The sequence below is a fragment of the Nycticebus coucang genome, chromosome 9, assembly GCF_027406575.1.
Source record: "Nycticebus coucang isolate mNycCou1 chromosome 9, mNycCou1.pri, whole genome shotgun sequence".
Lineage (NCBI taxonomy): Eukaryota > Metazoa > Chordata > Mammalia > Primates > Lorisidae > Nycticebus > Nycticebus coucang.
In genome coordinates this window covers 73,978,314-73,994,293 of record NC_069788.1, presented here as the reverse complement: position 1 = coordinate 73,994,293, position 15,980 = coordinate 73,978,314, and the positions used below count along the sequence as shown (strand labels likewise).

The following is a 15,980-nucleotide window of genomic DNA, read 5'->3' as shown; positions in this document are numbered from 1 at the left end:
AAAATCAAATCCAAGACATAGTACCCTTCACAGTGGCATCAAAGAAAATGAAATACCTAGGAATATATTTAACAAAGGAGATGAAGGACCTCTATAGGGAGAATTAAACGCTGGGAAAAGAAATTACAGGACCTATAAACAGATGAAAAAACATATCATGCCCATGGATTGGCATAATCAACACTGGTAAATTATCTATTCTATCCAAAGTGAATTACAGATTCCATGCAACACCCATTAAAATTCCATCATCTTATTTTGCAGATGTTAAAAAAAGTACTTCTGTGCTTCAAATCGAGTCACATGGCATATAATCCTGTTAATATGCTGCTAAATCTGGTTTCCTAGTAATTTGTTGAGGATTTCTATATGTGTGTGTATAAGGGATTTTAGTCTGTGGTTTTCTCTCACTCTTTTTTAAAATCCTCATTCTTCTTAGAAAGATCTGGTGTTTTCTTATAGTGAGCCCCTCTGAAATTATATTTACTTTAAAATTCTATTATCTTTCATTTTATTCATCTCTCTTCATTCTTATGTTATTTCTGAAAAAAATTAGTGTCTGCTGAGAATTTCTTTTTTTTATAAGTGAGCCAATGGTACACACTGCCAATTATTAGTATGGTAAGGGTTAATAAGGCAGAACTGTATAAAGAAGCTAAGAAAGCAGAACATTATTAATGTGTTGATACTCTGACACCTTTACTTTTCATTCACGGCAGCAGGCACAGCAAAATTCAAATTAAATTTTGCATTTCATTCCTGAAAAAGTGTTGTGTTTGGGTTTCTACTTGTCGCCTGGTGTAAATTTTGTTCTGAAGCAAGGAATTTACTCAGTCTCCAGAACGTTTAAAGAGGTCATTGATGCAGAATTGTAGATGAAGAAGGAAATGTCCTTCCAGGCTTCTCAGGAGAGAATGGCAGTGAACTTCTCACAGTAGTAACTTCTTTGAATAGGCATGAGCAAGGAGGTCTGACTTCATGTAAACACCACTTGCATTCCAGTTTATTCTAAACCTTCAGAAAGGATCGATCTGAAAAGCCAGTTTTCTTAGAAGTTAAAGGATAATCACTCAAATGGATGACATTATTTGAAATTTATTTTTTTTTCCTAAAAGTACTGACCTTAACTGTATGTCAGCACTGACTGACATAATGTAATGGTGTATATACCCTTTTTCCTTGGGGCTCAAGATCATTGTACACCTTGTTGAAGACCTGCAGGCTGCTCGTACCTTGGTATGACTCCAGGACTTGGCTGCTTATGTATAGACCTCAGTTTCATTTCAACCCTGGCCATTCTTAGCCCTTTCTCAGATTGGTGACGTGTGCCTTTCCTGCATAACACTGCAGGACTAAGCACCTTGGAGATGGAAGCTTGAGAAGGATCTCCACCTTATCGCCAATGACTTCCACACACAGCACAGATGTCCTATGCCTTTGGAGGTTCAGCATTGAGTAATAGCATTCATTTTTATTCTTTCCACAGTGCTCTTTGCTCTCTGTCCCAGACCTTATGCACAGTATTGCCATACTCTCTTTGGAGATGTTCCTTGCCCTCAGCATCTTCATGTTGGAGGCGGACAAGAGGCTGTGTGCAGAACCTCCATGCTCGGGGCTGTCCATTGCAAGTGCTCCTCTCTCTGCAGCTGTAGAGGCAGAGCCTGGAGAGCCACATTCTGCTTTGAATGACTGTCCCTTGGAATTAGGATCTTTTAGGCTCTATGTCTCCCCTTTACACACTAGTGACTTCTCACTATCCTCTTTTGCCATTCTCTTCCTTCTCTTCCAATTCCTTTTCTTTTTTAAAAACTTTCCCATTTCTGGACTTTTTTCTTGCATTCTTTGCTTCTATTTGTAAGTTGGCTTTCTTGGAAACAACTTCAGCAAAAACACAAAACATTTTCCGCATGGGATGCTCGATCATGCACAGAATCACATTAGTCCAAATACTGTACTGTTTCCCATCCTGAATACTCTGCTAGTTGAGGATGTTCCTCTGCAGTCAGTTCTCTGCTTGGTGACTCTAGTTTTGGAATAAGGGGGGAAAATACAGCCTTAAAGCTCTGTCAGCCCTTGAGTATCTGGCCACAAATTATAGCTGAGGAGTGCCAAAGAACTGGAAATTATACCTGCCGTGGCTGACAATATCTTTAAGTGTCCATTTATTTATAGCTCACTTTCTTTCATAAAGAACTTGAAGTGCCTTATAAAAATACATACAAGAGGATAAAATAAATAGTTGAGATAATTAGGGCAAAGAGGAAATACAGATAAGAAAATAAAACTGGGGCAAGAGTCATGCAGAGAAATGTCCCCTGAACACTTGTGCAGTTTTAGAGGTGACTTGCAAGTTTGTCTCTAAGCTTCCATGAGGCCAAAGTAAAAAGTGAATTATGATCAGTTATTTAACACATCCTTAAAATTAAAAGCAATCCAGATGTTCAGAAGAAAGAAGTCTTTTCTATTCCCAAGACCCAAAGGCATTTTCTGAAACCTGAGATCAATTTATTTCCTGAAGCCTCCTATGGAAGGCTGTGTGATATAGTGACCAACATCCTGTGTTATCTTAATAATGAAGTGGACCAATAGCACAATGCAGGGGTGTAATTCAGAAGAAGCAAATCTAGATTCAACCAAAACAAATTGTTTTAAAGGTAAAATTTGATAAAGCTCAGCAAATGGACACCATATCCTTTCTTGTAACCCTTCATGAAATTGATTGCCTCATCAGAATGAGGTTAGATCAAAGGTTATAGGCAGTGACAAAGAGCTGGAGTCCAGTTGTTGCCTGCTTCCAATGACGTTCTGGTCCAGAAGCTTTGACGTACAAGGTGATTGGGATTTTAGGTACCTGATGGAATGACCCCTCATTTCCCTTAACATTGACTTCTCTCAGGTACAGCCATTCTCTTCTCTTCTCTTCAGAAGGGAATCTGTCTGTTCCTACTGACAGCCTCCTGGGACCGAGGCCCGCAAGTCATGAATATCCCTAGCACAACCATGAACATTGCAGCGTAGTCCTGCCAATGACCCCTGAGGCCCATGAACATTTCCAATAAAACAGCTCTAGCGCATCTGACTTTCAGCAGTATAGCTTTTTAGTGAGCCTGCCGAGAAAAGTAGTTGGAAATTGCATGTGAAGGTAATTGACTGTTTTGATCTTTTAAATAGAATTGTTGAATATTAGCCAATCTGAATGATGACTTTAATTTTAGACTAATGTTAAGCTTTGTGGCGATAACTGAATGGCAAGACCAACTAGCTATTTTGGCCATTTTCAAAGTAAGAAACTTAAGTTTCTACCATCAGCATTACTCCCAGTGTGTACCTCATCTCCTCACAGAGGAAGGCCCAGCCCCACTTTCCACGTTTTGAAAATGTGGTTTCCAGCTGATGATGTTCCTTCTGCTTGCTCTTCATCTATTCCGTGCAGAAGCTATGCCACATCAGGTTGACAAGGAGGTCTTTCTTGACGCTGAGACATGTTACAGCTGAGCCTAGACTGCCATCACAGTGGCGACCTATGGCTCCCTTTTCTGGAAAGTTCATTAGCCCTTTTCCTGAGCATGGGTCTAGTGTTTAAAGGCCTGCTAGGTTCTATAGCTCCCTGGCTTAGCTTTAAAGCAGTAGATGGGGAATGTCGCCATTTTTCCATAACCTTATGATAATTTGATTTTGGATTCATACCTTTATTTCTTACTGTTTCGGATATTTCTATTCTGACAAATGTCATAGTGTATAATTGATCTTTTAAATGGTATTTATTTCTTTTAATTTTATTACTTCTGAGCATTTTGTGATCATTTCCATTTCATATCTGTGAAATTGTTCTTAGACGTCCAGCAAGCAATGAATTAAGCATTTATCTATCCTTTTTTCTCTCCTTCTCTGCCCCTTTATCTTCCCAACCCCTAATAGTGAACACTGTGTAAACTTGACTTTTCAGAGGGGTTCCTTTTAGTTTTTCCTCAGATTATTCACTTATTGTTGTGATCTTCAGCTTTGTACTGTGAGAATGACTCAAAGAATCTACTACATGAGAAGCATTTTTTACTCATTAGTATAGGTGTATATCTAAAGCTATTTTTTGAGTAATTAGTAATGTCTGTAACATTGCATTGGGATTGTTGTCTCAGAACTCTCAGGTTTAGATGTGGAGAGAGACTCATAAATAAGAAAGTAGCTAATACAGTATGAATTTATCCTGAAGAGTCAGAGGAAGAATCCATGGTCAGAATACCTCAGTCAATCTTTAGAGGATGATGAGTATTCACATTAGGAAGAGGGATAAATTTAAGAAAAACACGTTGTATCATGACAAGGCCATGTGACATTCAGAGGCCCATCTATCCTGTGGTGTTGGGCCAGGCGCTGGGTTAAGGAGCCCTCAGTGCTTCTTGGTAGGGGTTTATATTTTGTTCTCCAATCTTATGATGCTCAGGCTACAGTCTGTAGATTCCTAGAAGTCACCAGATGAATTCTTAGAGTGTGTAAAAGTTTTCTATGGAACTTCTTCATTTTATGGGTTAAAAAAATGATAAGCATATTCTACATCATTCAAATCATTGTTACTAAAAGTGTGGTCCTCGGGATGGTGCTGATCCACAGCTATTTGTTTCCAGTTCATAATGAGATAACCACAGACACTGAAAAGTAAGCATTTAGGAACATAGCAATTTGATTTGATATTGCCATGAATCCAGGTACAGGATTTTTTAAAAAGTTAGCTTATTGAGGTAGCATTTACACTCAGTGAATTCAGACTTTTAAAATATAGTCAGGTGAGTCATACAGTCATACAACCACCCCACAATCAAGATATAGAAAATTTCCTTTGACCTGTAGAGTTCCCTCATATCTGACTCTAGCCAGCCACTGATCTGTTATCTATATATAGTTTAAGTTTTTCTAGAGTTTCATATAAATTAAATTTTGTTATAGATAGTCTTTGGTGATTTTCCTTTTGCTAAGCTTAATACTTTTGAGAATCCTTTATTTTGTTCTGGATTTAATTTATTTTTATTGCTGGGTAATTTTCCACTATATGGATGTACCACAATTTTTCCATTTACCAGTTGATGGACATTTGGGTCGTTTCCAGGCTGGGGCTATTCTGAATAAAGCTGTTATGAACCTCTTGCACATTGGACAGTCAGTGCACATATGTTTCCACATCTTAGGTAAATACCTAAGAATGAATTGCTATGTCATGTGCTAAATGTATGTTTAACTCAGGGTTTCTCTGAGGATGTTTGGATAATTCTTTGGTTTGGATAATTCTTTGTGTGAGGGACTATTCTGTCCATTATGGAATGTTTAGCAACATCTTTGACTTCTACTCACTAAATTTTCTAGGGTATTTCTAGCCCTAGTTTTGACAACGAACCATGTCTGCAGACCTTGCTAAATCCCTATCCTAATGGCTAAAGTTTCCACAAGTTGAGAACCATTGTTTTATTGTAAGAAACTATCACACTATCTTGCAAAGTGCTGAGTCATTTTGCATTCCCACCCAATAATTTACATGTTCTAGTTTTAATGTGTCATATCTTAATTTTTATTCATTTTTTATATTTTCTAATTTCACTGTGATCACTTCTTTGATCATGGGTTATTTAGAAGTATATTATTTAACTTCCCAATATTTGAGAGATTTTTCAGATCTCTCAAATTTCAGCTTTTAGATTGTTGATTCCTGATTTATTTGCATTTTGGACATAGAATTTTCTTGTACATTTTCTGTTCTTTTAAATATTTGAAATTTGTTTGATATTCCAGAATATGGTAGTGAATGACCCACCTTGAAAAGAATGTGCATTCTGTTATTGAGTAGATTGTCATTTGCACAATCTCATATATCATAAACAGTCAGCCTATAATGTAGTGGAAATTTTTTTAATGTTCTCCAAAAAAGACCAGGGCCTCTCCTTCTCTCTGTAGTTTATAGCCTAATGCCTGTGCTTCTGTTCATCTTTATGGTTGCCTTGATATCAAGCAATGACCAAAGGTGCTAATATTTAACTTATAATGAAGTTTTTTTCTTATGGATCTTGCACATCTAATCCTGTGGCTCCATGGGTGTTAGAGTTCAACCCAGAGTGGATGGGGTCTGTGAAACAATTTTAGGTTCTTTATGTTTTAGAAAGACATTAAGTGCAAAATAAAAACAAGAACAAAATGCTATACATGGCTTGAAAGGAACACTGCCTTTGTTCCAGATGCCTGTTTTGTACCCCATCCCTCATTCTGGAATTTCTTATCAGCTTTCTTTACATTTCAGATCTAGATTAGCATACTTCTCTTCTCCTGCCCTCGGAAACAAATTACTTCACACCTAGTGCCCTAAAACAACACAAACTTATTATGTCACAATTATGTCCTTGGATCAGGAATCTGGGTATGGACTGACAGGTCCCCTGCTCAGGAGCTTGCTAGGTTGAAATCAAGTTGTTGGCAAGACTATGATTTCATCTGGAGGTGGGGTCCACTTCTCACCGCATTTGGGCTGTTGGAAAAATTGATTCCATCTCATTATAGGAGTGAGATTCCCATTTTCTCACTGGCTCCCTTAGGCCTTCCTGAGGGACTAGCCATGGGCCCCTTTACAACATAGCAGCCCTCTTCTTCACAGCCAGCAAGGAAATCTCTCTTCAATCTTCCAAGGTGGAATCTTGTGTAAAGTAAACCTATTGCAGGCTTGAAATCTCATCTTATTTACAGGACCTACCCATACTTAACAGGAGGGGTTCACACAGGGTGTATGCACGGGGATGGAATCTTGAGGGCCATCTCAGCCTGCCACAGTATCCTATACTAATCTTTTAGTGTCCAGTTGGAATTATGTTTCTTTGATTAACTTATTTCATAAGCTTTCCAGAATATGAATTGCTCCCTTGCTTTCCTCCATTCAGGAGTTCATATCTTCTCTCTTACACTATCTCATGTATATAAAATAAACCCTTAGAATTCATGGCATTAACTTAATCTGAACAGGGACACAATACTTTTGGTGTAAGTGGTGCTTGATCCACATTTCACCTTGGCTCGCTTGCTCTCTACCAGTGCTGAGGTAGCACTTACTAAGAAGCAGCATTACTGTGATTTAATAACGCCAGACACACACTTCCAGAATAATAGTCCCCTCTAGCATGTTTTCAATATATCTCCTTATCTAATAAGCCAATTTTAGATGGAGACTATCTTTTCTTTCCCCTCCATAATCTGCACATAGTAGGCTAAGTGTTTGAATCAGGGCAAGCAAAGAGTACAGAAAAATGCTAAATGTAAGAGATGAGAACCAGAGCTTAACAAATCCCAGAATTTAATCAGAAATGAAAGACATCACTATAGTCAGAATGACTTCAGAGTGCTGCTGGGAGGAGTCAGGAATGTGGAGAGGAAGAAACCTGTAACAGTAGGCACCCCTGGCACAGCTCTCCCGTGCCTTGCCCCTGTAGTCATCTAATCAACATTATTGATAACTCTCAGGGTGTGGTATGCACCTGTCTCATCTTTATATTTTTTTACACAATTGCTTTGTTTTGTTTCCTAATTTGTAGCTGGTGCTCAAGACCGAATTGGTTGGGCTTTTGGCTTAGGATTAGAGAGGCTGGCCATGATCCTCTACGACATCCCCGACATCCGCCTCTTCTGGAGTGAGGATGAGCGCTTCCTGAAGCAGTTCCGTGTATCTGATATTAATCAGGAGGTGAAGTTTCAGGTAAAATGACTTGCAAGAATTAAATAAATAATAATAATGGTGCTTATCAAGGATTGAGAGAATCATGTACTGGAAATGAAAACTGTTGAATTTTTAAGATCATGTGAATTTGAAAGGAAGCTCTTAAACAAAGGTTCATACACAAGTGGTTCTTAAGCCTTCAGAAATTGCATGCAGGAGAAAAAAGATTAGTCATTCTTATTAGTCTAAGCAGAGGGCCAACTTTGGGCCTTGTTAATGACAACTTTGTCATTATGAAGTATCTATCTTTGTCACTGATGATACTTGTCTCTTATGTTTACTTTTTTTAATAGACATCCATATGTGTATAGACATGTGGCTTTCTCATGATTAGTATTTGCAACATATATCATTTTACTTTTGTTCTGTGTCTTTATATTAATAGAATGTCTCTTATAAACCACATAGAGTTGGGTCTGTTTTTTAACCCAGATTTAAAGTCTTTGTCTTCTTATTGGACAATATATGATGACTACATTTAATATAATTACTTATATTCTTGGGCTTAATTCTATCATCTTTTTATTTCTTTCCCATTTTTCTCAAATATTCTTTTGGAAATTGTGATTTGGTTTGTTTATTTTTGTTTTGTGTTACATTTTATTTCCCCCACTGCTATTTAGTTTTACCACTTTATATGATTATTAAGTGTTTACTTGAGATTACAATATACCTAAGTAATTCATTATACTTTGTCATGAATAGATATTACAACTTTGTGAAACATTTAGCAACCTTATAATAGTATAATTTTGTTATCCCTTCTATTTTTTGTATTATTGTCATATTTTATTTCCCCATACATTATAATCTCAAGATATATTGTTATATTTAATTCAGTCAGTTGTCTTTTAAAGAAATTAAAGCTATATTGTTTTATATTTCCTTTGATAATTACCTCACTGATCATAATTTCTTTTTGTAGATCTTGGTTTTTCTCTGTGATCATTTCCCATCATTCTGAAGAACTTTCTTTTCTTATAGCAAATAATGATTTTTCTCACCTTTTGTTTATCTGAAATGCCTTTGTTTCACCTTTATTTTTCTTACACCTTTTTTCCATGGATATAGGTGTCTAGGTTGGCATATTTTTTGTTTTTTTTTATTTTAATTGTTTGAGATTCATTGAGGGCACAAAGAATTAGGTTACACTGATTATATTTGTTAAAGTCCCTCTTACAATTGTGTCCTGCCCCTAAGAGGTGTGCCATACACCATGACCCCCCATCGCCTTCCCTCCTCCTCTCTCTGCACTTGCTGATTCCCCTACCCACTCCTTCTATTTGGCTTATCTACTGCCTTCATATGAGAATTGAGTATATTGGATTCATGCTTCTCCATTCTTGTGATGCTTTACTAAGAAGAATGTGCTCTAGTTCCATTTAGGTTAGTACAAAAGATGTAAAGTTTCCGTCTTTTTCACATTTGATTTCCTCTTGACAGTGAGTATGGCCCTGCAGCAGAGTTTGGGATGTAAGCATGTGTGATTAGGAGATTGCTCTGCTTTCCACCCAATGGAAGCACCATTGCTTGTAAGCAAAAATATTATGAGAGGGAATTGGCTGGCCGTGTGGGTTAGCTTTGTTTCTCCATTTCCCAATCTGCCACACTAACCAATGTTTGGCTGATGAAAGCGTTGACAGAAAAGAAGCCAAATTCTGGAAAATAGTTTAAAGACATTTATTCTAAGCCAAATTTGAGGACCATGGCCCAGAACCACACCCAAGAAGACTTGAGCAAGTGGACTTGTTGTGGGATTACAGTTTGGTTTTATACACGTCAGGAAGACGAGAATTACAGATAGAGTGATGAATCAATACTTGGAAGACATACACTGGTTTGGTCCGAAAAGACAGGACATCTCAAAGCAGGGGCCCACAGGTTATAGGAAGGTTAAAGACTCTTTGGCTGGCAATTGGCTGAAAGAGTTAGGCTCTCTGTCTAATAGATCAGAAGTCAGTGAAAAGGAATGCTGAGTTAAGATCAGGGTGAATTAATCAGAGATGAACCACAGGACTATGCCTAGACTCAAGTAGTTTGTTATGTATATTGAGGACCTGCAGGTCTGTCTTGCATAGCCTTAGGCCCATTAATGAGACACAGAGAACATTTCTAAGAATCTAAGGGGGCATGATGAGGTATATCTGATCTTCCTTCTCATGGCTAGCAACTCAGTTTTAGGGATACTCTTGGCCCAGAGGGGGTCTAGTCAATCAGCCTATTAGAAGGAGCCTGAAGATTTTATTTTAGTTCACAGAAGTTTGGCTTTTTTCTCCTTATTCCAACAAAATTTCTTTGCCAGTAGTAGGCAAGCTTTTCAGCCTCCTCATGTCCCAGTGGTGAAAGCAGTCACCAACGTCTGTCTACCCTAGGAGGGCTCTCTGAAATTACATTGATTTATTTTTGTGTCTGGACCTCTTCAACTTTAAAAAGTAAGATTTTTTTATGTATGTTTTTTCATTATAGTGAAAAATACTGATATTTTTTTCCCTTTTTTATGGGGGGGGTGAACATTTGCTCTGAAACAGAAATGGAACCTCGTATTACCTTGTATTTGTGTATTTACGTTTTTTGGTTTCACTTCATGAGGTCTTTAAAAAAAATTCTACTTTAAAAAAGTGATCCATTTATTTTTATTTTAGCATCAGTTTCTTTCTAGATTAAGTGTACTCACAGCAGTCTTGTCTTATGAGGCACAGACGCAGTCAGAAATAGATTCTTCATCTCTTGTTAAATGTCATTATTTTCTCCTTCTGCCTTCAAATTTGAAAGCAAATGTATGTATACCTGCACTAAAATATAATTTATGTGATTGTCTTTGTATAACAAATTTCAGAACTCTTGATGGGACAGTATATCCATATTTAGTATATGTTTTAAAATATTTCATAAGGTATGAATCATAGCAGGCTATTACCTAATTATTCACTTATAATTAGTATCTAATCTGGATTTGTTTCCTGATGTTTATGTATTAAATTATCACAAAAGCTTAAAACACCACTTATTAATTATTTTACAGTTCTAGAGGTCAGAAACCCAAAATCAATCTGACTGGGCTAAAGTCAATGTATCAGCAAGGCTGGCTCCTGCTGAAGGTCTAGGAGGGAATCCATTTTCTTGCCTTTTCTAGCTTCAGTCCTTGACTCATAGCCCTGCATCATATTACTCTCTCTCTTTCCTTTTTTCTTTTTTACGTTACCTTCTCTTTTGCTTTTTTGCTTGCCTTCTCTCTGGTCTTTTGCTCCTCTCTTACAAGGATCCTTACGATTGTGTCAGGCCTCAAAATACCTTTTAAAAAGTGTCCCTTTAATACTTTGATACTGGGGGGCACTGCAGAGTGGGTGTGAAGGCACAGGTATGTGTACCAAGTTGAAAAGTCCTATAGCTAAGTCCATTTCCCCTCTCTGGGTGTGTGGAAGTATGAGGAAAATTTAAAGAGTGATAGCAGTGACCCTACTTGGCCTATTTTGATTTCCTTATTGTTTAGTCTGTGTTTGCCTGATGAGAATTGGGACCTGGGAGCAGTTGGAAACACACTACACTCTTGATTAATAATCAAGTCTTCTGGGTTCTGGTCCTTGCCCTGAGCCTGTAGGTGTAAAATTAATACTCTAATATAAAAGGAAATATTTCCTTTTGAATGTAAGGCTACATACTAGTATTTATAGGTTATGGAGATTAGGGCACAGATATCTTTGGTTGGGATTGAGGGGCAATTTTCAGCCTATCATAATCTACCCTCTGACCTCAAAGAGGGTATCCACTTCTGTCCCATCTGTAAAATATACTCACTCTATGCCAAGGTCCCCCAAAGTTCAACCCATTACAAGATGAACTCAAAGTCCAAAATATCTTCTAAATATCATCATCTACAGATTGGTATCCATCTTGTCATTTAATTATCTAAATCTGGTATGGCCGAGACTGTAGGTATGATTCATTCTGAGGCAACATTCCTCATCATCTAACCACATTATCTGCTCCCAAAATATAATGGGTAGGGTAAGCATTGGAAAATAGTCATAGACATTCCCATTCAAAAAGGAAGAAGATGAAAGGGGAAAAAAGGATCACTTGTCCCCAGAAATTTCAAATTCAACCATTAGGTTTGAAGGCCTGGGAATAATCCTCTGTGGCCTTCCGGTTCGCCCTCTGGACCTGTGTGTGGTTCTGCTGTCTGAGAAATTATTCTCTTTTCATTAAGGGTCCATGTGTTTGCATCTAACTTGTTTTATCAGCCTTTTTTTTTTTTTTTTGCCTGTAGAATTTTGGAGGCCGGATGGCCTTCTTTCTTTCATCCCTTTCAATCCAAGCTTAGGGTGTTTCTGAGACATACCATTCTCAGAAACCTTGCAGGTCTTCGGTGTACGTCACAAGGATTCATTGTGTTGTACTCCTCTGCAGATCTTTCTTGAGTAAATCATTGATATTTGGGGCTTCTGCTGAGATATCTGAAGGGATCCATGAATCACATCCTTAATTTCTTCAAAGAGCTTTCTCTATTACTAAATAAACTGATCTTTTGTTTCTTCAGTGGAATCAGCAAAGGATGGCACAGCCACACTCATGGCTTTCTTTCTAGGATGTACTTATTCACAGTGAATCTCTTAGTTTTTGTCTCTTTTGCAATCTGGATGGACTAAGAATTTTCAAAATTTTCAAAATTATCTAATCCTGGTTCCTTTTTTTCTGAACAGTTTATCTCCCAATCTGTCTGTTCTTTCTTACACTTTACTACGAACAGCAAGAATAAACCAGATTGCATTTTCAATCTTTTGCTTAGAAATCTCTTCAGCTAAATATCTAAATATCTAAGTTTATTGCTTGCAAGTTCTTCTTTCCATTGTAGCTGAGTATTCATCTCAATAATAGCTTTAGCACAGTGTGATGTTTACTCAGGGCTTCAAGGAGGCATTTCCTAAAGTTTAACCTAAGTATAAAATTCGTAGGTGGATTATTAAGACCAAAGGAATTATTTTTTTTTAATAAATACAACAACCAGTATATAGTTTATAGAAAAATAAAGCATGAAGTTTAAGTGATCTAATTTATGAAGTTACTGGTAGTAAGCTCTGAATATTAACACTACTCATACTAAAACAGGCAGATGAATCACCCATGGATCATGTTAAAAATGCAGTTCCTAATTCAATATGTCTGAGATGAGGCCTGAAAGTCTGCATTTCTAACAAACTCCCTGTGATCCCCAAGCTCTGGGCCCAGGGACCATGCCTTGAATCAAAGTAATGATGAACAGAATTATTCATCTTTTCAGGGTCTCAGCTACATCATCTGTAAAATGAAGTCGGACCAGGAGGTTAAACTCACTTCCTCTTCTGTTGCACTCTCATTTTAAGTTGGGCATAACTCAGTCATAATAAGCAGGTCTATAATTTATGATACCTTTCACACTTAATTTTGAAACTCTCTTTCTTCTTACCCAAATTTTGTTACTGTGAGTATAAAGCAGAGTTGCAGTTCTGCAAACTTGTTTTTTTGATGAACTGCGGAAGCTCTTCTTCCTCCCTCCCTCCTTCTCTTCCTTCCTCGTGTGTGTTTGTCAAGGTGAAGGGACTATGTGAATAAACTCATACAGTTTAAATGCACTTTTTAAAAAAGCATACTTAAGTCAGAGATTTTCTGGTGCACTTTAAGTAATTTGTCAGGGGAAAGTGTTAGTATTTAAATCAGAAGAAAAAATAGAACTAGAGATGATGAAAGAAGAAACAGAAAGAAACAGACAAAGAATTTGGAAGCATCACAGGACAGTCACTGTGAAAGTGTCTAGCATCAACTCAGTCATTTCTGAGGTCGCTCAAGCCTGGACCGAGGAGAAACAGAGGGTCAGAGTTGATTCTGACCTTTGTGTGGTAGCAAGCAGCTGTGGTGACTGCTGCATGCTGCATGATGTGAGGGAATTTCTTAAGGCCAGGGTTGGCTTTTTTCCTTAATTTACTTGTCTCTTCTGACAATCACAATTCAATACAGCACTTGTGTAGACATTAATTTGTTGAGTACCTTATACCATCTGCCATGTGTTGAATGCTAGGTGCAAGCCAATGACTGAATACTTTGCTTAAGTTATAGCTTTTATGCACCACAATAGATGGGGTTGGTACTACAAATCCATTTTATAGATTATGAAACTGAGGCTTGGCACCACTTGCCTATAGTAACCTGATTATAACAACTCTGCTAGTAAGTGACAGAGCCAAGATTTTGACCAGAGCTGACTGCAGAGAGCTCCTAGTATTCAACTAATAAGCTCTTATTGTTACCTACACCAAGGTTCTACGTTAGATACTGCAGTCAATAAGGTGAAATTCATAGCTCCTGACTTCAGGTTGTTTGTAGTCGAGAGGATGAGACAGAGTTAGAGTTCTCAAGGGATACTTATAAAATAATATGGAACGGTGATGGAAATATACATAAGTGAATATAGAATTTCACTGAGACTGACCAATGAATGTGGAGGTCAAAATTTTCTTCTTCCTTTCTGTAATCCTTTTTCGCTAGTTAATTCTCTAAATCCTTCCATGTCTCCCCAGAATTGTATTAGGGCTTGAGCCTGTGATTACTGGCTAATCTTTATGGCTTGGAATAGCTCCTAGATCTGTTTTGCTATCATTATCATAAGTGTTGTCTGATAGAGACATAATGTGGGATTTTACAGTGTTTCCTCATTCTATTTCAAATAAAACAGCTGTGAGAATCCCATAAGCTTCATTGTTTTTTCAGTGAAACCAGTGGATCTCAAATTTTTCATTATTTCCATGTGCATTTTCCCCATGTCCCCCCAAAATATATTAATTATTTTCTTTTGCTGGAAAAGAGATGTTTATCCCAGAAGAAACTAATAGCAAGGGATAGGGGAAATGACCAACCATAGAACCTTTTATGTGCGTTCAGTAAGCATTGTTGATTTACAAATAAGGAGACATGCAGTGATCAAGACAGTAGACAGTTTGTATTGGGAATCATTACAATGTTTAAATATGAAACGTTTATAGTACAGCCTATCACATGTAAGCATTTAATCCATGTTAACTTTGGTTTAAATCTTCATCGCCATTTCTGCTACTTACCACTGTCATACCACCCACCACTACAGCTACTATAAAACATATACTGTTTTGAAGACAGAAGTCGCAGTCTTTATGATTCTTGGTCTTTTATAGCCTCAGTTTCCAGTTGCCATCTTCAGCTTGCTGGGTCACCAGGGGTGTCATATAAGCCTCGCCTTTGCATTAAGACACTCCATTATCTAATGATCTATTGAGTCGCGTGGACTGTGGCTCCATGTTTGTGGTAGAGCCTCTGTCATCAGAGGCCTGTGGATTTATGGCTGCTTTTCATTTTTGTTAATATAGGAGTTGTTGTGGTATGTTTTAAGTATTTAGAGTATTGCAGTCACCAATTTCTTTCTTGCTTATTAAGGCCTTAAAAAATAAGAATGAGGTCCTCAACAACTTGCACAGTTTTCACGTAGTATAGATTGGAAGGATGTGTTTTACGTGACCTTAACATGTATACACATTGAACATTCTCATCGCATTTTCTTTGTTATTGACCTCATGGCAATGGACAAGAACTTTCTATTTATAAATAACATATTAAACCTTAAATTTTGCCAACATCTATAAAATTTGACAAATTATGTGCAATATATTTTAGAAATTATCTGACTAGAAGAAGTTTTAGTATTTTTGTCCCTGGAGTCTATCTATGGGATACTTTTATATGCTAAACAGAATCATCTAAACTGGATACTGATAGTCGATGGGTTACAAAGTAAAAAGTTAGCAGTTTTAGAAAGAGATCATCAGAATAGGGACCAGAGACAAATACAAGTTTGAAGGAACTAACACAAGAAGAAAGGTCATGTCAAGTAAGCACTGATGGGCAAGTCAACGGTTTTATTTCCCGGTTGTGAATTTGGGGAATAATTGTTACAGAGTAGTGGTAGGGATGCCTCTGGCTTCAGCCAGGAGAAGACCCAACTAAAAATGGCTTCAATAAGAACAACAGCAGCAAGCCCTCAATGATGACCGGGCTCACTGCCTGAGGTCTCTGTTTGTCCCCTCGGCATTAAAAGATGGTAGCAGAAGAATCATGCACAAGGTCCAAAGGCAGAAAATGGAATAGCCTTTGTTTCTTCTTTATAAGTGTGAGGAAAAGTCTTCTAGAAGGCCTCACTCAGCAGACTTCCGTCCCATCTCATTTTAAGGTAGAATAG

At 37.5% G+C, this 15,980-nt stretch overlaps 1 protein-coding gene across 5 annotated transcripts in view; it reads left to right on the top strand.

The window, feature by feature from the left end:
* FARS2 (phenylalanyl-tRNA synthetase 2, mitochondrial) overlaps window positions 1–15,980 on the top strand; it is a 523,237-nt gene that overhangs the window by 304,797 nt on the left and 202,460 nt on the right. For all 5 annotated transcript variants that reach the window (XM_053602315.1, XM_053602317.1, XM_053602313.1 and 2 more), the window contains one exon: window positions 7,560–7,720. In XM_053602315.1, coding sequence (XP_053458290.1) covers window positions 7,560–7,720 — 161 coding nt within the window. The remainder of the gene's footprint in view (window positions 1–7,559; window positions 7,721–15,980) is intronic.